At 42.6% G+C, this 20,203-nt stretch overlaps 1 protein-coding gene across 2 annotated transcripts; it reads right to left on the bottom strand.

Moving 5' to 3' along the window:
* Positions 1 to 14,475: 14,475 nt before the first annotated feature.
* Positions 14,476 to 19,525, bottom strand: LOC109680577 (arylamine N-acetyltransferase 2-like). 2 transcript variants are annotated; one of them, XM_020155375.2, is made up of 2 exons: positions 19,375 to 19,525; positions 14,476 to 15,645 (listed from the first exon to the last, which is right to left on the bottom strand). In XM_020155375.2, the coding sequence occupies exon 2, from the start codon at positions 15,637 to 15,639 to the stop codon at positions 14,770 to 14,772; it is 870 nt and encodes a 289-aa protein (XP_020010964.2). In that variant the 5' UTR covers positions 15,640 to 15,645; positions 19,375 to 19,525; the 3' UTR covers positions 14,476 to 14,769. The 2 variants fall into 2 exon arrangements, with proteins under 2 accessions (XP_020010964.2, XP_073911184.1); XM_074055083.1 differs by having other exon boundaries at positions 19,364 to 19,464.
* Positions 19,526 to 20,203: the final 678 nt, after the last annotated feature.

Below are 20,203 nucleotides of genomic sequence, written 5' to 3'. Positions count from 1 at the left end.
TGCCAGAAATTTAGATGGATCCTCTAATAAAATCCTTACTTAGAAGAAAAAAAAAAGACATGTATCTAGACAGAATGCATGTCTTATCACTTAGTCAGGTATGACTTTACACATGGTTATTGTTTGGCTGGTGGGCAGCCACCCCATGGTGATCATGGACTCTCTGCTCGACTTTCCACTCCACCCCCTCCTTCCTTTCATGGTTACCATGGCAACTCCAGCATGCAGCAATTATGGCACATGGTGATTAGAGGCTTCATGGTTACCATGGCAACTCCCTGCATGGTGATTAGAGACTTCCCATTTCACCCTCCTCCTTCCTCTTCCCCTCTAATTACCATGGCAACTCCCGCTGGCAGGCAATAGGTCCTGACCTATCCTACAGATCCATATTACCCTAAGCTCCTCCCCACCAAACCTCCACCTATCCTGACACCCCATAATACCTTAAGCTCTTGACTTCACCCAGATTATAAGAACTGGGCTGCCATTTCTCGGGTGCAACTTCTCTGGCCCTGCTCTTTGGGGACGGTGAACCTTGCCCGAGAGCATGCTCTCAATGAAGCTTGCTTTAAGCCTATTTGCTTTATTATTTGGCTCCAATTTGGCCTTCCCATCTGTGTCGACCTAACATTTGGTGCCGAAACCCGGGAGGAAGCGAGCCTCACCCAACTCCAGGCAGTCGGAGCCCTGGGCCAGGCTCTGGCTTGAGGGCCCTTCCTCCTCTCCAGATCGACGCTCCGGCTCTGGCTTGGGTGAGTCTCCTCCCCCGTTTTGTTCCTCCTTGGGCCCCTGCCCTAGTTGCGGCCATGCCAGGATCAGCCCCTCCGTTTCTCCTTGCACCTGGGCACCCGGAGAGATGTCTCCCATGACCAGGCTGCCTCCTCTGAACTGGGTCTCTTCTTTTGGTGAGGGACGCTTCTCTAAAAGTTGAGACCCTCTGACAATTCGGGAATGGGATCCTCCCAATCCAAGCCAGACTCAGGGACTCCTTTGTCCTGTCTCCTCTCAAATTTCCAAAATTTGGGACTCTCTCCAGACCTCCGCCACAAACGGCTCATTTTCTATTGTACCACAGCATGGCCACAATATACTTTAAACAACAATTCAAAATGGCCTCCACAGGGCACTTTCGACTTTAATATCCTCACTGATCTTGATAATTTTTGTCGCCAAACCCACAAGTGGTCTGAAGTCCCATAGGTACAGGCCTTTTGGGAGCTGCGGTCTCGTCCCCCTCTTTGCCTCCAATGTTCCCCTTCCCAGATCCTTCTTGCTCAGACACCCAACCCTTCTGGGTCCCCTCTCCCATACCCCAACCCTTCTCGTTTATCTGAATCCACTGAATTCCTCCCCCCTCCCCCCCACTGACCACAGCCACCCTCATCATCACATCTGGCTTCCCCTCCCCCTCCCCCACCCACAGAACTTTCCCCACCCAAGCAGCCATCTCCTTTGGCCTTGCCTCCCACACCCTCTGCTCCACCTACTCCCTGCCCTCCTACATCCCCAATAGCCTCCCACACTTGCTTGCACTGCCCTTTCCCACCCACACCCTCTCCTTTGTCCTCTCCGAGAGGTGGCTGAAGTGGAAGGACTGGTCTGAGTCCATGTTTCTTTCTCCCTCCAGGACCTATCGCAAATAGAAAAGCACCTGGGGTCCTTCTCCGCCAACCCCTCTGTCTATGCCAAAGAGTTCTGCTATCTCTCTCAGGCCTATGACTTAACTTGGTATGACATATTTGTCATTATGGCCTCCACCCTTACCCCTGATGAACGGGAATGCATCAAAGCTGCTGCCCGGCATTATGCTGATCAAACCCACTGGGCTGATCCCACAGTCCCAGTTGGGGAAGATGCAATTCCCGACCACGACCCTAACTGGGACTACCAACCCGAAGCTCCAGGTCGTTGCAGGAGAGACATAATGATCCGATGCCTCCTACAGGGCATGGACACGGTGTCCAACAAAATTGTAAATTTTGACAAACTCCGTGAGGTAACCCGAGGGGCTGACGAAAATCTGGCCCTTTTTCTTAACTGCCTCCAGGAGGCCCTCACCCAATACACCCGACTAGACCCCACCTCCCCTGCTGGGGTGGCAGTCTTGGCCAGACATTTTATATCCCAGTCCACACCAGATATTAGAACTAAACTAAAAAAGGCTGAAGATGGGCCTCAAACCCCTATACAGGATCTGATGAAAATGGCATTTAAAGTCTTTAATGCCTGAGAAGAGGCAACAGAGTCAACCCACCAAAAATACCTCCAACAGAAGGTGGCCCTCCAAACCCAAGCCTTGGTAGCAGCCCTGTGGCTGGCTGAACCACAGCCCTGAGTCAAAGGAGGAACCCAAAACCTCCCATCAGCCCTTCTGGGGGCCTGCTTCAAATGTGGCAAGGAAGGCCACTGGGCTCGCCAGTGCCCCAACCCAAGACCTCCAACTAACCCCTGCCCAAAATGCAAACAGGTGGGTCACTGGGGATCGGATTGTCTTGGACAGGGCTTACCCCCTGCAGCTCCTCGTGGAGGGTCAGCCCCACCAGACATCCAGATCCCCGACTCTCTTGGACTGGCAGAAGATTGATGATGCCTTGACTCGGGGACCCCAATCACCCTTGCCGAGCCCACGTTCATGCTCCAGGTAGTGGGTAAGTCCATCTCCTTCCTCTTGGACACAGAGGCTACCTATTCAGTACTGTCTGCCACTCTGGTTTAACAGTTCCTTCATCGGTCTCTGTCATGGGAATTGATGGCTCTCCCTTCTGCCCATACAAAACTCTACCCCTCCCTTGCTTTGCTGGAGGTATACTATTTGCACACTCTTTTCTTATCATCCCATCCCGTCCTGCCCCACTTTAAGGTCGAGATATTCTAACAAAGCTTGGGGCCTCCATAACCATCCCTCCCCACCTACCAGAACCTCTAACTTTCCACTCACTCCTTCTGGCCTCAGCCAGCCACCTAGCCCCTTCACCTCCTGAACCTGCTCCACCCACCTTTCCTCTTCCGGTCAACCCCATTGTCTGGGACATCTCAGTCCCAGTTGTGGCTACATACCACCCGCCCATCCACATTTCTCTTAAGGACCCTAACCAATATCCCTATAGACTCCAATTCCCTATTTCAGAAACTTATCAAAAAGGCATAAAAACAATAATTACCAAACTCCTAAATCAAGGACTCCTTATACCTATAAATTACCAATGTAACACGCATATCCTTCCAATAAAAAAGCCTTCCAGGGTCCTACAGATTAGTCCAGGACCTATGCATCATAAATGAGGCTGTTATCCCCATTCACCCATTGGTCCCAAATCTATATACGATCCTCTTCAATGTTCCCCCGATACTACTCACTTTTCTGTCCTTGATCTCAAGGATGCCTTTTTCACTATCCCTCTCCATCCGGACTCCTACTTCCTCTTTGCCTTTACCTGGGAAGACCTGGATACTCACCTTACCCAACAGCTAACTTGGACAGTTCTTCCCCAAGGCTTCCATGATAGCCCCCACCTCTTTGGTCAGGCTCTGGCTCGAGACCTGGTCATGTGTAATACAAAACCCAGTACACTTCTACAATATGTCGATGACCTCCTTCTTTGCTCCCCCTCCCAGCAGGACTCTGAAAAGGGAACAGCCAACCTCCTTAACTTTCTAGCCTCTAAGGGATACTGGGTCTCCCCAGCCAAGGCCTAACTCTGCTTATAAGCTGTTACTTTCCTGGGCTTCTGTCTCACCCCCACCTCAAAGGCACTTACCATGGACTGGGTCCAAACCTTAAAGGACCTTCCTCCTTCTAATGATGCCCAAGAAATTTTATCCTTCTTGGGCTTCATTGGGTTTTTTTAGACACTGGATTCCTAATTTTGCCTTGTTGGCCTGCCCACTGTACCAGGCTGCCAAGGAGACTGCAACTGGTCCACTCACCTCTCTGTCCATGGTCCATCTCTGTTTTTCTTCTCTCAGGGACACCCTCCTTCAGGCTCCAGCCTTGGCCCTCCCAAACCCTTCCAAACCATGCCACTTATTTACAGATGAAACTTCTGGAATAGCCACAGGGGTCCTTACCCAACTATCAGGCCCTATTCACTGACCAATCGCTTACCTCTCCAGGCATCTGGATCCCACTGTCAGGGGCTGGCAGCTGTGCCACTGAGCTCTTGCAGCAGCAGCCACCCTCACCAGGGAGGCTCTTAAGCTATCCCGACTACAACCAATAACTGTATATTCCCCACACAGACCTCCTCACCCATTCCTCTCTCTCTCTCATTGGAGCTTCCCGCCTACAGACATTTCACCTCCTATTCATCGACAATCCTGATATAACTCTCATGACTTGCTCCCCACTCAACCCCGCTACACTGCTTCTCACCCCTCCACCAATAGCCTCTAACCCAACCCGTTCCTGTCTTGAAACAGTGGAGAGTCTCATGACCCCCAGGCAGGATCTTACCGACTCTCCTTTACCTTCTCCTGACCTCACTATGTTTGTTGACGGGAGCTCCATCCTAGATGACCAGGGAGGCTGCCGAGCTGCCTATGCCATAGTCACCATCGACCCTCCTTGGGTACTGACAGCAACTTGCCTCCCCCGGGAACATCTCAAAAGGCTGAACTCACGGTTTTAACCCAGGCACTCACCATCGCCAAAGATAAAACTGCTAATATTTATACTGACTCTAAATATGCTTTCCTTATAGCACACTCTTATGCAGACATCTGGAAGGAGAGGGGTTTCTTGACCACATGGGGCACCCCGGTGGTCAATGGACCCCTCATTGCCAAACTATTACAAGCTCTACAGCTCCCAAAGGGGGTCGCCATTGTCCATTGCAGGGGACACCAGACCTCCAACGACCCAGTGGCACGAGGAAACGCCTTTGCAGATCTAACGGCCTGAAAGACAGCCGAACAGTCAATTCCCCCACCTATCCTTTTCCTCTCTTCTAGCTTTACTCCAAACTATGAGCCAAAAGAACAAACTTCTCTCCTCAAAGAAGGGGGAATTATGTCCTCCAATGGGTGGATCTTCAAAGACAACTGTATGATCTTCCCCTTGGGCCAGACAACAGAAGTTATCATTGCCATCCACAACTCACTACACATAGGCCCCAAGGCCCTTCTCTCCTTCCTGGAACCCTTGTTTCACCTCAGGGGCCTCGAATCCACCATCTGTTGGGTCCAGGAGGCCTGCTCCATTTGCTCTCAGGCAAACCCCCATGGCGGACTCAATCTCTGCCAATCCCTCCACCAACTCTGTGGTAGCCAGCCTGGTGAAGATTGGCAGATCGATTTCACTCATATGCCTAAACACAAAAAACTTCGATACCTTCTTACTTTTGTTGATACTTTCACAGGGTGGATCAAAGCCATTCCTATGGCCACAGAAGGGGCTACAATCATAGCAGACACTCTCATCCATCACATCATTCCCTGTTTTGGCCTTCCACGAAGTCTCCAGTCAGACAACGGCCCTGCCTTCCTCTCCAAGGTCACTCAACTAGTCTGTAAACACCTGGCCATCACATGGCGACTCCACACCCCATACCACCCCCAATCCTCAGGTAAGGTTGAGTGGGCCAATGGCCTGATCAAACAACAGCTCACCAAGTTGTACCTGGAGCTCTGGCTCTCCTGGGTTGACCTGGTCCTCACTCACCTCCGAGCGGCCCCTAAGCAGCCAACTGGCTTAAGCCCCTTTGAGCTGTTGTATGGCTGCCCCTTTCTCCTTTCCCACACTTTCCCATCAAGCACACCTCCCTTAATAGGATACTTACCTTACCTCACTCTCCTCTGCTCCTTGCGCCGAGCCCACGCAGATTGCTACCTACCCCAATCAGATACTGTTCCACCAGACTATGGCCCCCTGTCTCCAGGTGACAGTGTTCTTCTCAAGCAGCTACATCCAAAGCCCCTCCAACCCAGATGGACGGGACCATACACTGTCATCCTCACCACTCCCTCAGTGGCGAAACTTCTGGGACACCCTATCTGGTACCACCTCACCCACCTTAAGAAGCTCCACCCAACACGCCTACCAAAACTTGACAAGTTACACCAATGGGGCCCACCTCCATCCAGATCTCCCAGGTGTGGGACACTCTTAATGCTGATCCTAGCCCTTCCCCCAACCCTATCTGAACCATCTTCCTCTTATCATTGGAGATTCAGGATCCAAGAAACATACACAAAAGACAATAGGTGGTCACCCACCTCACCGATGCTGGGGATTGCCCCTCCGGGGGGTGTAGCAGACTGCTCACCCTCCAGTTTCAGCACTCCTTTACCAGCACATATGGAACAAGAACTATAAATCTTGGTTATTTCTGTTTTACATTTGATCAAACCAAACCATATTGACAGGAGGGGGCCAAATGGGTTGAAGAATATGGAGGATGTCCATATTGGTCCTGCAAAATTCATTACATTAAGTTCAACACTGGATCTCACTCAGGCAACTCGTTGGAAGCTTCCTATGATGGCTCCCAGGTACTCCTTTATATTCCTTTATATTCCTGGGATAATATATGGGCAACTGGGGTGACAGCCAAGGGATATCAACCTGGGTATGACACACATCCCTTAACAACCTTCAAAATCTGGAGGCTATATGAACAAGTAGTCCCCCAGATTCTCAATGTACTAAAGGACCAGGCGAAAGCCATTAGGGAGGCAGAAAACAGCCTTCAAAACAAAACCCGGAGAGACCCTATCTCCTGGCTGTCCCTGGCACAGGAAGGTGCCCACTTGTTAAATAGGTCAGGCCTGGCCAATGTAACTAAATGTTTCCTTTGTGCGGCACACTTTCAAAAACTCTTACCCAACAGGCCCTAACTTCCCAGCTCTGCTTACCTCTCTCTATGGTTCCCCAGCTTACTATGTATGGAACAGGAGAATTCTTCCAACTCATAGGCCTTACATCAGGGACCCAGCCCTCACCTCCACATAGGACTTGTCTTCCTGCCTGTCCTTGTGGGCATATCTTTGGCAGCCTCAGTGGTGGCTACCGGTTTCAGCTCTGGTGCCCTGGCTCACTCAATGATCCAGACCCAAAGGCTCTCTCAACAGGTTCTGACAGGCTTTGAGGACTCAGCAATATCCCTTGCCTCTCTTCAAAGACAGATAACATCCCTAGCTTAGGTAACCCTACAGAACTGCCACACTTTGGACCTTCTCACGGCAGATAAAGGGGGAACTTGCTTCTTTCTTTGGGAAGAGTGCTGCTACTATATTAATGAGTCAGGCCTGGTGGAAACTTGTGTTCAGTCTCTTCACAAGCTCAGCAACGAGATACACTGCTACAATATTGCCTTGACTGACACCCCTGGCTGGTGGAAATCACCCCTGTTTAACATTCTCACCCCACTGATTAGACCCCTAATAATTATTTGCCTCTTTCTGCTTCTGGCACCCTTTCTCTTTCGATTTTTCCAGAACCACCTATGCCAATTAACTTGGGTAACCTTCAACCAGATGATGCTCCAGGTTCATGACTACCAGCTCCTCCCCATGGGGTCTGGCTGCACTGGTCAAATGGCCCAAGACATCCCTAGCCCCTAACTTTGCCCCCTTTCAGCAGGAAGTAGCCAGAACTGATTCTGCGCCCCTATACCAAAGTATCTGGGATGTTTGGCTGGTGGGCAGCCACCCCATGGTGATCAGGGACTCTGTTCAACCTTCCACTCCACCCCCTCCTTCTGTTCATGGTTACCATGGCAACTCCTGTGCATGGCGATTAGAGACTTCCCATTTCACCCTCCTCCTTCCTCTTCCCCTCTAATTACCATGACAACTCCTGCTGGCAGGCAATGGGTCCTGACCTATCCTACAGATCCATATTACCCTGAGCTCCTCCCCACCAAATCTCGACCTATCTGGACGCCCCATAATACCTTAAGCTCTTGACTTCACCCAGATTATAAAAACTGGGCTGCCATTTCTCGGGTGCGACTTCTCCAGCCCTGCTCTCTGGGGACAGTGAACCTCACCTGAGAGCGTGCTCTCAATAAAGCTTGCTTTAAGCCTATTTGCTTTATTATTTGGCTCCAATTTGGCCTTCCCATCCACATCAACCTAACAGTTATGATCTTCTACAAAGCAGGGGGCAAGAAGTAGAAAGGTGAGCAATCTAAAAAGCCTGCCCCCCTTTCCTTCCCATTACTTAGTGCCTGACATTGTACTATGTGTTCAGCACTTCCCTCTTTTCTAGCAGTTTCTCAACCTTGGCACACTTAGGGTTGTGGGAGAATGACCTGTACAATGTGGGATATTTTGCAGCATCCATGACCTTTAACCTCTGTGTACCTTTCACAGTTCCCCTTTTCCTTGAATTGTGACACCAAAAATGTCTATAAACATTGCCAAAAGTCCCCTTTGAGGCAAATCACTGCCCCCCCCAAGTTGAGCATAATTTTGCTATGGCTCAGTTATAGCAGCACTGTGATCTGCTATCTGTGTCTTTGGGAAGAAAGGACCAAGAGGAACTGCACTGGCTAAAGTGACAGGGATGATTGAACAATAGGCATTGGTATTTAGGGGAGAGTTGAGAGGCACCCCACAGAGATGGTGATGAGCAGGAGGAGCCAGGACAACTGTGGATATCAAGACAGCGACCACATGTTTTGCCAAGGAAGTGTGAAATATAGAACATTAATTACTCTACAGAGATGTGGCTCACTGCTGATTAGTTAGTCCTTCCTGTGACATATTTATAGACAATGCTTTACTATGTGTGGTGGATATTATGGGTGATCTTTCCCTAACCTTAGCTTGCCTCTGATGGACTGATGGGAATTCCTTGGCTCATTTGGGTACCATTTTCAACTGATGTGTTGGTAGTGATATATTATTGAAGATGGCACTGCAACACTAGAACTGGATTGGCTGGGTTTCAAATCCCAGGCTTGCCACTTAATAACTATACAATTCTTTTATTCAGTTTCCTGATTAATAAAATGGGAGAACTAGTCATATGTACTATCTAAAGTAGCTCAGTTTACCCTAACAAAACCCTGCTGACTGGGTGGATTAAACAATAGAAATTTATCTTCTGGCAGTTCTGGAAACTGGAAGTACTAGATCAAGGTCTGGAAGGGTCAGTGTCTGTGGAGGACTCTCTTCCTGACTTGTAGATGGCTGCTTTCTTTCTGTATCCTCACATGTCCTTTCCTTGACATGGGCATGCACAGAAAAATTGAAAAGGTATCTATTTTTATAAGGACATTAATACTATGGTATCAGATCCCCATTCATGCCCTCTTTTAACCTTAATAGAGGCCCTCATCTCCAAATATAGGCCCATGAGTTACAGCTACAACATTTAAATTTTGGTGGATAGGAAATACATTCATAGAGTATTGATAAAACACAGGGGTTTAGAATGGTTTTTGCATTGACTATTCTTTAGCTTCATGGTTTTGTTGGTTCACTGTGGTTCTGGATGAACTGTTAGCAGCATTATCAGGACCTGAGGTACTAGGTAGATGATGCAGGAATTGAATGACTCCCCTGAAACTATCTCAGCAAGAATCTGGAAAATCTTAACTCTGATAAAGAGAGAGATATTCTCCCCTGAGAGGGAGAAAACAAATGTCTGGATAGAAAAAGCAAGAGCTTTGAGGAAAATTTGTGTTAATTGAATTGATCTTAACTCTATACATTGCAGAAAAATTTTTATAAGAAACCAGTATGTTCTGATTTCATTTGTGGCTGTCATATATTCTCAATGTGCAAGCAAGCACAGAAGAATTCTGTTATTTCAAATACAGAAAAAAAAGGAGTGTCATAAAAAAGCTCTTGAAAAAGCAAATATTCTATATGGCAAATATTTTCAAATTACAGTAAGCAATCACAAGTTGATACAATTTGACAAGCAAAGCTTTCCCACGGGTCTTAGTATGGATCTAGAAATAACATTATCAATGACTAATTCTTTTTTTTTTTTTTTTCAATGACTAATTCTGTTTTGGAAAACAAGTCTTTACCATAGGAGTCTGAAAGTTCTCCTGGGTTCAATGTTAAGGTCCACATCTAGCAAACTCAAGTTTTCTAGTCGATAGGTCACCAAGACTGCTGGAAAAGCCAAGGACTCCTGAGGACAGAAGTCGAGACAGTATAGAGGGATTATCTATGAAGTAGGCTGGCATTTTCAGCACCATCATTTACCTAAGACTGTTTCTAGTTTTTTTTCCCTTTCTTTGCTAAAGAAGAGAGATCCTTTAAGTCAGTTTAATTGTTAGTGTTGCTTAAAAATAGTCCTGAGAAAACTTGGGGCCCCAAGTAAATCCTTGGTAGGACTCATACCACTGTTCTGTGGGTGCTTTTCAAGTTTTTGGTAACAGAAAACCCCAGAACTGAAAGCCACCATAACCTTCATTTTGAAATGTGGCTGTTCACTTCCTTGGTCTCAGAATCACCATCCTAAGTGGGTCAGGTCACTGTGTCCAGTCTGAAGGGTAAGGATATTCCTCTTGGTGGTCCAGAGTCTCAGGATGCCACCAAAGTGAACCTGGAGTCAAAGAGGATTATTGTTCAGGCTTAAAGGTTACTGGAATTTGCCTTGGCTTTGGACTGACTTGGGATACTTTTCTTCTTTCTGATTTCTCTCTTTGGGGATGGGAATTGCTTATTCTATGCCCATTCCATGTTGTATGTAGGAAACAGACAACTTGTATGGTTTTCTCAGATTATTGATGGATAATTTTGCATCAGGATGAATCACACTTCCAATGTAACCCATACCTGATTTAGATGAGGTTTTGGACTTCACTTTGATCCTGCAATAGGTTGAGAAAACATTTTGCATCAAGAAGGAGATGTATTTTGGGGATCAGGGAGTAGAATGTTATGGACTATATTGTGCCTTCCCCTCAAATCTATATGTTGATATCCTTACATATTAACTCAGAATGTGTCTGTATTTGGAGATAGGCTCTTTAAAGAGATAATTAAGGTAAAATAAGGTGATATCTATAAGAGAAGGAGATTTGGACACAGACAACACATGGCAACAATGTGAGAGCACAGTGAGAAGGAGGTCACTCTAACCAAGGAGAGAGTGGCATCAGGAGAAATTGAACCTACTGACACTTGGGTCTTGGACTTCTAACCTCTAGAACTGTATGTAATAAATTTGTTTTGTTTTAGCCATCCAGTATGTGGATTTTTGCCCTATACAACTGATAGATCCAATTAGGAAATATAATAAGAAAGTATTATTTAAAATAGCCACTACTTCTGGATTATCACATAATTCCTTGAAGGCAGAGGGCACAGCTTGTTCCTCATCTGAGACTTCCCACTGTCACCAGGACCCTGAAGCTAATGTTGAAATTAAGTTATTCACAAGAACAAGCCATCAGCTTTTGGTCTTTGCTCCTCACCTAAGAGAGGGTCAGAGTTCCCACCTTCACACTGTCATTCCAATGTTTTCCTCTGAGGGATCAGCATAGCACAAGTCTGTCACCCTGGAAGATAGCTTTGCCTCATGTTTGTGAAACTACAAGGTGCTATGAGGATATTTCTGAGAACTACCTCATGGGAATCCTGAATGTCAGCTTTGGGGAGATGGTGAGACTGTGGGAAAAGCCAAGTAAGTGTTTGCTTTAGGGATGCCAGCAGTTCCATATATCCTACATCTTGGCATGTGAGTTTTAGACAGGCATTTGATCACAGTGTAATGAATCAAATGAATCTCAGACCTCTAACTCCAGCATTTCTTTATTTTATAGGAAGGACAAATGTCAAAAACTGAAAACCAGCAAATACTGATTGTAATAATTGTTCAGACAAAGAACTGACATAAAAGAAGAATGTTCCTTTTTGAGGCAAGAAGTAGGAGATTTTACGGCCAAGAAGCTGAGGCAGGCAACAGCCAGGAATCAGGTTTTGACCCTTTCTCCTTAACTGGGTTCAAATATTCCATGAGTTTTCCCTTTGTTGGTTAAACATGTTCCTCTTCTTATTGCTTATGAAAAAGTCTTAAAATAGGTGCACTGGAGTGATGGACTAACAGATAGGTTAAACTGATTAGTTGTTTGTCAACTTTGTGTGGATTATATTTTTAAAAATCAGTATTGGCTGGTAGAACTAGCCATTTATATATAACTTTTAAACATATATCTGTCATTTTTGAAATGTATAGTTAATAATTTTCAGTAAATTAACTACAAAATTCTGGAACTGTCATCACAACCCAATTCTAGAACATTTCCATATCCTCAATTAAAACTTCCCTTTCATATCTCTAAGCACTTGCAACCTCTAATCTACTTTAGTTCTCTGTAGATTCAATTTTTCTAGGTATTTCATATACCCATATGTTATGTGATTTTTCATATATATTTTCTTTCAGTTAGCACAATGACTTGCAGCTCATCCATGGTGTACCTAGGATACCCCATTTCCTTTTGATTGACACATTGACCATTGTATGAACACAACATATTAGTAGTATATTGATTTAAAAAATGCATTTTCCTCTATTCCCTTTAATCAGAGTGTGAGGTACACAGTCAGCACTCAATAAGTGCCACATCTTCTACAGTGCCCACCCAGTTCTGGAAGTGGATGGGGGCAAAGATAAAAATTGACGATGAGCCCACTTCCAGCGGCTTCTTCTTATGATCAGAGAGTACATCCTGAATGTGAGTATAAGGATCATAACAGATTCTTTCCCTGGGTAGTGTGAATTGAGTGTGTTTTCCATGTAGACAGAAGGAACTGAAATACACATTCATTATCCCAAACTTTCCAGAGAGATAAGGGGCTCTGCCTTGTCCATAATTAAGTCTTGATGTCCTGACAGGACATGGCACATCCAACTCTCCTGGGGGTTCTTAAGGAGAGACAGTACTTTGGATAAAAACAAAGAGGCACCTTTGACTCTTTGCAGGCAGATTAGTGATTTCTTTTTCCTTTATTCATTTAGATTTCATCGATTAAGTACGGTTAGCACTATATACTCAATATTCAACTTTTCAACCTGACAGCTATATTTTATATCCCTGAGTCTCTTTCAATGTATTTTGTCTCTCTATGAAGTATATATATTCAAGTAAAAACAATTGCATTTGTTACAAAACTGCATTGTTCTCCATAGACCTATTTTGAATTGGTTCAGTGATCTTGGTCAGAATGTCAAAAAATCTTTTCTGTTCAAGGGTATTAGAAATAACCTGATATTGTCCAAAAGAGCATAAGAGGTAAGTAAGAAGGTAAGGAAAGTGACAAAATATCATACCAAAACATACCTTTCCTCCTTCTTTTCCACTTATGTAAAATATCTTGTCCATTCTTGCTAGGATATTCACCATCACCAGTATTTCCCTACTGTTAACACAGGAAATAAAATCTATAGGTGGAAACCTAACCTCTGAACTAATATTCATCCATTCTATTCCCTGCTTTTCTCTTTAACTTAGTTTGAGGACCATAAAAGGAAGTGTAAGAATACTCCAAAAGCAAGTCTGCATTTCAAACTTTAGCCCTGATACTGGAATCCACAAACCAAAAATCTAAGTTCTAGAGAAATAAAGACTCAGATTCTGAACATGAATGATGCGATCTTGAGTATGTAGCATCAGATGATAGTGGGACCAAGATTCCAAGTTAGAGGAATTTTATGCAGACTATAAGGAGAATGTCTACTATATTTTCACCTACTTCCTGGAATTACTGACACTAATGTTTACTGGGAGGTTATTTTAGGTCTGACACTGAATTAAATAACTCTTATCTCACTTACCTCTGGGAATCTTAGCCACAGGTTTATCAAACAGTTTTCTATATCTACAGGATATGAACTGAGGTATACACAAAAAACCTCATGTCTGTTTTATTTGTCAAAAATACAAAGGAACTAAAAGAATATGACTAGCAGATAAGAGCAGGATGAGAGGAAGACTCCATTGTAGAAAATCCATGGTTACATAGCCTCATAAAATACTAACTTGTCCAAATAAGAATTTTCATTTACATTATGCTATCCAAAAGTGTGTTCATATACTTTTTAGAAAATGTATTTTTCATATAACATGTATTCCTTAATTTATTATAATTCTTTTACCATAAATTATTTAATTGCAGGAGTAGACAATTCTAAATATCAATAGTACCAAATTTAGAAACATAATACATGGAGAACTTTGACTATGAAGCCAACCCTGGCAGAGACTGTTGGCCATGTCACTCTCTTGGCACTTTATCACACATTCCTATGTAATGGTGTAAATCTCATGTTGGGAATGCTTAGTGCGCTTGTAATTAATATTGTTTCTCATTCTGCTTTGTCGCATTCCACCCTAAGTACAAGTGATATTTTGTGAACATGGAACTGAGTAGGCTAGGTGAATTTCGTGGAAGTAGTTTCTGCACTATACTGTTCACCCAACTGCCTAGTAAAAACTGTGAATTCAACAATAATCCAATATGGAGGGCTTTCTATCATAAATGACTATGACAAACACAGCATCATTAAATTAGATTTTTTATTATGATTGTGATTTGAGCATGATTAAATTACACTGTTGTTCTAGTCTTTTAAATTAAATTATATAAGCTGACAGTTTTACAGGTGAAATGATTTGATGTCTAGGATTTACTTCAAAATAATGTAGGGGAATATGGATGTGATAGGTCACCAGTTGACCACTGGTGACCTGGGCGATGATTATGCAAGGGTCTATTACTTGGTTATCTACTGTAGCACACATTTGAATTTTATCATAGTAAAAGATTAAGTACTTAGACATATGAAAAATGATATTTCTAAATAGTAAAACAATGTTTACCATGCTTGGGCACAAGTTTTTTCTCCAAAGAAATACCAAATATAGTTTTTAGTACTTCTTCTATTTCTTCCTCCTTTAGAGCCTTAAACTCTACCAAATCTACATTATCCTTATAACTGAATCTCCTAGAGGTGAGGGTGAAGCCCACCAAACAGTAAACTCCTTCCAGGGTCTGCAAGGAACAAAACGATATGTCCCGTAGCACAGATGGGAATATCTGAAAATGTGTATTCATATACTCAAAATCTTCAATTTTCCGAGGTTCAAGAGTAAAGGAGTAGATTTTTCGGTACTGATTCTTCTCAAGGAGGGCAGAATTCACAAATTCCTTATTTGGAATGTATTGCTCTCTTCTGATTTGGTCCAGGTACCAGGTTCCCGTCTCTTCTGTCAATCGGAAAATGCCAGGCACCTGAGGCTGATCCTTCCCAGAAATTAATTCTAGAGGCTCCCACATCTGATAGGAGCATATAAACCCACCATCTACAATATATATTTTGCCATTCATGGTCACCTGCAGTAGAAGGTGCATCATGGGACTGGAATATTTGTCAAGGAGTGGGACATAAATATATCCTCCCAACATTGTGGTCTCAAAACCCATTGTGGTCAAGGCCCAATAGAGAAGTTGATTAATCTGGAGACACCATCCACCCCGCCTCCTCCTCACGACTTGATCAAATATGTCCTCTAAGTCCATGTCCATAGATTGCCCACAATGGATGTTCAGGTTCTCAAAGGGAATGGCTCGGATCTGATGCTGAAAAATGTCAGTTAATGTCTCCAGGTCTAATTTGTACCCAGAGTTCTTATAACCAATTCTTTCAAAATATGCTTCAATGTCCATGGTCCCCTAAGGTAAAAAAAAAAAAAAAAAAAAAGCCAATATTATTACATTTGCATTTAGATTTCCTTGATTCACTAATTATAGTTAAAATGCATTTTAAATATGTAAATACAAACAATGCTTACAGACAGCCATAATAAAAATTTTCTCCTCTTATATAAATTGATTATGTAAAATAATCTTGGTGATCTCTGAAAATTTTTCATTTTTCAATTATCTGAAAATGATAATCTATGATAAATGATGAGTAAAATGATAAGAAACTTAGATGTTGGTGTTTTGGTGATGGATAAAAATTAGATTCAATTGATACTCATTAAAATATTCTTCTAAAGAGTTGTTTACAGAGACAGGAGAATTATGCAATAGAGTATATGGAAATTGTGGTCCATGGCCCATATAATTTTCCCTTTAGCTCAACCTTAAAAAAGTTCACTCAAAGATTTATACATTATTTACTCATTGAGTGGTTCTTAAACAGAAAGCTTACTGGGCTGAGGTTGTAACTTATTGATAAGTCATGTGCTTATTATATATTATGGCTTGAGTCTAATCTCAGCAAACACAAAAATAGCATATTCCTCCCTGCAAAATATTACATTTCAACCATAGTTAGAATTATAGCTACTGAACTGAGGAACTGAAAAAAAAAATGTAATCTGTGAGATTGTGGTCGGTGTCCTGAGAAAACTCAAAGAATGGGGATGGCAAGTGCATAGAGAGAGTTTCAGTTTCTAATAAGACAATTAAAGACAGCCTCACCAGGACTTTACGAACTGTAGAGAGTAAGCTGTGTAGATATGTTTCTTGTGCTATCTACATTTCTCCTTAATTTTGTAAGTTTAACGCATTTATTCTCATCACAGAAATGATAGTTTAAAAAGATATAACTTTTCTTGAAAACAACAGGGTAGTTTTGCGGACCATAAATTATGAAGAATCCCTAAACATCATCAATATAGGAAGGGAGTAGACTACATAGTAAAAAGATGCATGGGAAAATGTTGAAAAAGTATAAATCACAGGAGATGGTACAAACCAGTGTGCTCTAAATCTGGAGGGTCTGGAAGCCACCAGGAGGGGATCCAGAAGCCAACAATCGGAAGATTAGTTGCCATGGAAAGAGCTGGAGAGGTGACTCTTGTTCCATGTCCTGGATTACTACCAAGATATTGCAAACACATGAAAGACCAGTATGTAGTGGTAACACCTGGTCTTCATGTAGGGGATAATAAGTATATTCAGAGACACGCGGCCAGAAAAAAAGCAATATGTTCAGTGTGGGTGTTACTGGAAAGAAAGAGGCACTGGTTAAAAACAAAACACATGGCATCAAAGACCCTCCTGTCATATCCACCACTGTTCACCTCTCCTGAAAAGATTAAGAAGTCTAGGGTCAATCCCAGGTTGTCATTTCACCAGACAAATAGACCAGACAAAATAGAAATAAATGGTAAAGTTAATGCCACACATAAATGAATAATGAGGAATCAAATGAGAATACACTGTGAGCTTGAGATTAAAAAAATGAATATAACATACACACCAAACAGAGAGTTAATTAATGGAAGAAGAAAAAAAACTTAGTAGAAAGAAATTCTTTTCAGGAACTAGTCAGTGTAGAGCAGGTGAAATGGACTCAACAATGTGGTAAAAAAACATTAGATGAGGAAAAATGTTTGTGAAAAGAAAGATTTCAACTTTGAAATAAATGGATGATATAAACAGAGTTAAAGCATAAGTAATGATAAACAGTATTGTACAGACACAGCATAAAAATCACAGTAGTTATATTGAAGAAAAGCTTGATATTCAGTGAAGGCTAATGTAAGATAAAGTCATTTCAAAAGTCAGATGAAAGCTAGTAGGCATAGGAAGCATTCAAAGTCAATCCACTTGTTGCTTCTTAAAATAAGAATTCAAAATCATAACAGAAAGCATATGGAAAAATATGCGTTATATATATGTACCATTCATATATATATATATGAATATAAATATATATATATGAATATAAATATATATATATAAGAATTTTCCAAAAATGAAGCAGAAATCAAATCTGAAAAACAAGAAAGACATTATTCTGGGAATGTATAATTTTCATGCATTATATTGGAAAATACTCTTGTTAAATTATTGAAATCCAAAATTAAATAGAACTACTCAAGCATCTGGCAGAAAATGAAAATTCTTCATAAGGAAGAAAATACCAGCCTGGCAACAGAATATTCCACAAATCTATCTTTTAGAAAGGTAAAGTATATGGAACTATGTCTGCAATGTATTAAAGGTACCTGCTATCCTCAAACATTATTGGTTAGTGTTTCATGGTATCAAAAAGGTGACATGCACACAGAGACAATCTAAAACACAAAGTCATGAGAATTTCAACAACTCTGAAGTTTTCTGATGAACTAGTTCCTCTTGAAAGACCAATGAAGAAATAAATGAAAATAAAAACAAAGAGACCATGGAGGATTGCTGTGAGTATTGGCTCCTTTTGACACAGAACAAAGAATAGAAATGGATGGGCATCATGGCTGCCTAACAAGTCACTCTGTCTTATGCTAAAGTAGAAATAAGAAGTCCAAAATTAAATCTGAAGATTGGGACAGACCAGAACTGGGAAAATCTGATCCTGTATTATCAACATTGACTCATTAAAAGATAAACTTAGAGACATTCAAATTTTGAAGGTCTTATGTGAACAATTAGCAAATCACTTGTGACCAGCTCCCAAGACATTTAATGCTCCAAAGGGAGGAAACAGGAAAGAGTGAGAGAAAGCTTGTATAAATTACTCCCAGAAACAAGACAAAAAAAAAATAAGGCCTACACAAGAAGACACTATCTCAAAAAACCAAAACAAACAAACAAACAAAAAGAAATAAGAAAGCTGGGCACAGCTGCTTACTACTATAATCTCAGCTACTTGGGAGGTAGAGATTGGAAGGACTGCTGTTCAAGACCAACCCAGGACAAAAAAGTTAAGGAGAACCTATCTCAAAGAACAAGGAAGGTTTAATGGCCCCACCTGTAATCACATCTATGCAGAAAGCATAGATCCAAGGTCAGCACCAGAAATAAAGCATAAGAACCTGTCTAAAAAATAACTAAAGCCAAAAGGGCTAGGGCTTAAGTGGCAGAGCATCTGCTTAGCAATAGCAAATATCTAATTTCAAAACCCCAGAACTGTCCCCATACACACACTAAAACAGAAAGAAAGACAGATGGACAGAAACCTTGTTCCTTCCCCCAGGGGAGTTTTGAGCAAGTGCTTGATATAAAAGAAACAAAAGCCAATGGATCCAGAGGGAGACCACCTATGATAAGCTTCTGTCAAACCTTCAGGCTAGAAACAGAACACATAAGTGAGGGACTGTGGTAGAATCTTCTACATTACTTCAAGGATTTCTACCAATATTGAAATAACAGAAGAGTTAAAAGGGGAGCCAAGGAGTCACTTTTATTTCTGCAAGTGTGGTGTGTTTCTTTGCCTGTCTTTTTTCTCCTCTTTCTTTCATTTCTGCCTCATGCAATGAGTAGCATTCCACTACATTGACATCCCCACCCCTACCAAGTCAGCCCTTTGACTATAGGGGAGGAAAACACTTGCTGGACTGACCATACCATAAGATAATTCCTGTACAGTACTCAGGGGACAGGGGACCCACACCAGCCAGGCCTTTCAGTGAAGGTCTCCACAGTCATACAGGCATACCGAGTACTCACAATAGCCAGGAAAGCAACTCTAAAGGAAAACAGCAGCTACAGGTGAAGATGGTGAAGGCCAAGCGAATCTCTAAGAAGTAAGTAGCTAGTTTTATATTTCTTTTGAGAGATGGGGGTGTAGTCAGCTGTTTTGAGCCTGGGGCAGTAAAAGGAGGGGCCTCTGGAAAACAAAGAAGAGTGTCCAACAGTGTACAAACAGCCAAGCAGTGTACTGTTGTGGGCAGACTGCCCAGAGCCCAGAGCAGAATCCAAAGCAGAGAGTCCAGGGGCCCTTACTCCTGGGGCTGTTTGCCTAGGTCAGATTTTTGTTCCTATGCAATTCTGCACTCTGTATTCATGGGTATTACCCTAGTTGAGTAACCATGAAACAGGTGTATTTTTGTCATTGAAGGCTCCTGGTGACTGTCCTTACTAAGCTTCCTTCCAACATGATAAAAAACTTCCCCAGAAATTTCTGCACATTGCAGTGGACATATTGTTAAAAGTATCCATCAGGAAAATACAGTTGAGGATTTCTCCTAAGCACAGTTGTTTGTTAGTTCCACATTCAATCCTCACAACAAGCCTTTTATGTAGACACCATTATTAGCTCTCATGAAACTGACTAGAAACAGATTTTACGGAGGCTAAATGACTTGTTCAAGTTCTCAGGCACAGAATGTGATGTGGCTAGGACCGTCCTCCAGTTTGAATTAAGCTTCTGTTAGACTCACCAGTATGTGGGAAAGTATTTACAGCAGTAGGGTCCAAATAAGTGTCACTCAAACTTTCTGAGCAATCTTAGATTTAAAATTCAGGGCTGGGGTAGAATGTAGTCTCCTGGACTCCC

Source organism: Castor canadensis, chromosome 14 (assembly GCF_047511655.1).
Source record: "Castor canadensis chromosome 14, mCasCan1.hap1v2, whole genome shotgun sequence".
NCBI classification, from domain to species: Eukaryota; Metazoa; Chordata; class Mammalia; order Rodentia; family Castoridae; genus Castor; species Castor canadensis.
The sequence above is the reverse complement of the archived record's forward strand: the minus strand, read 5'-3'. Positions and strand labels throughout refer to the sequence as shown.

Coding starts and splice junctions, on each gene's coding strand:
- LOC109680577 (XM_020155375.2), bottom strand. CDS start 15,639: ATGGACATTGAAGCATATTTTGAAAGAATTGGTTATAAGAACTCTGGG.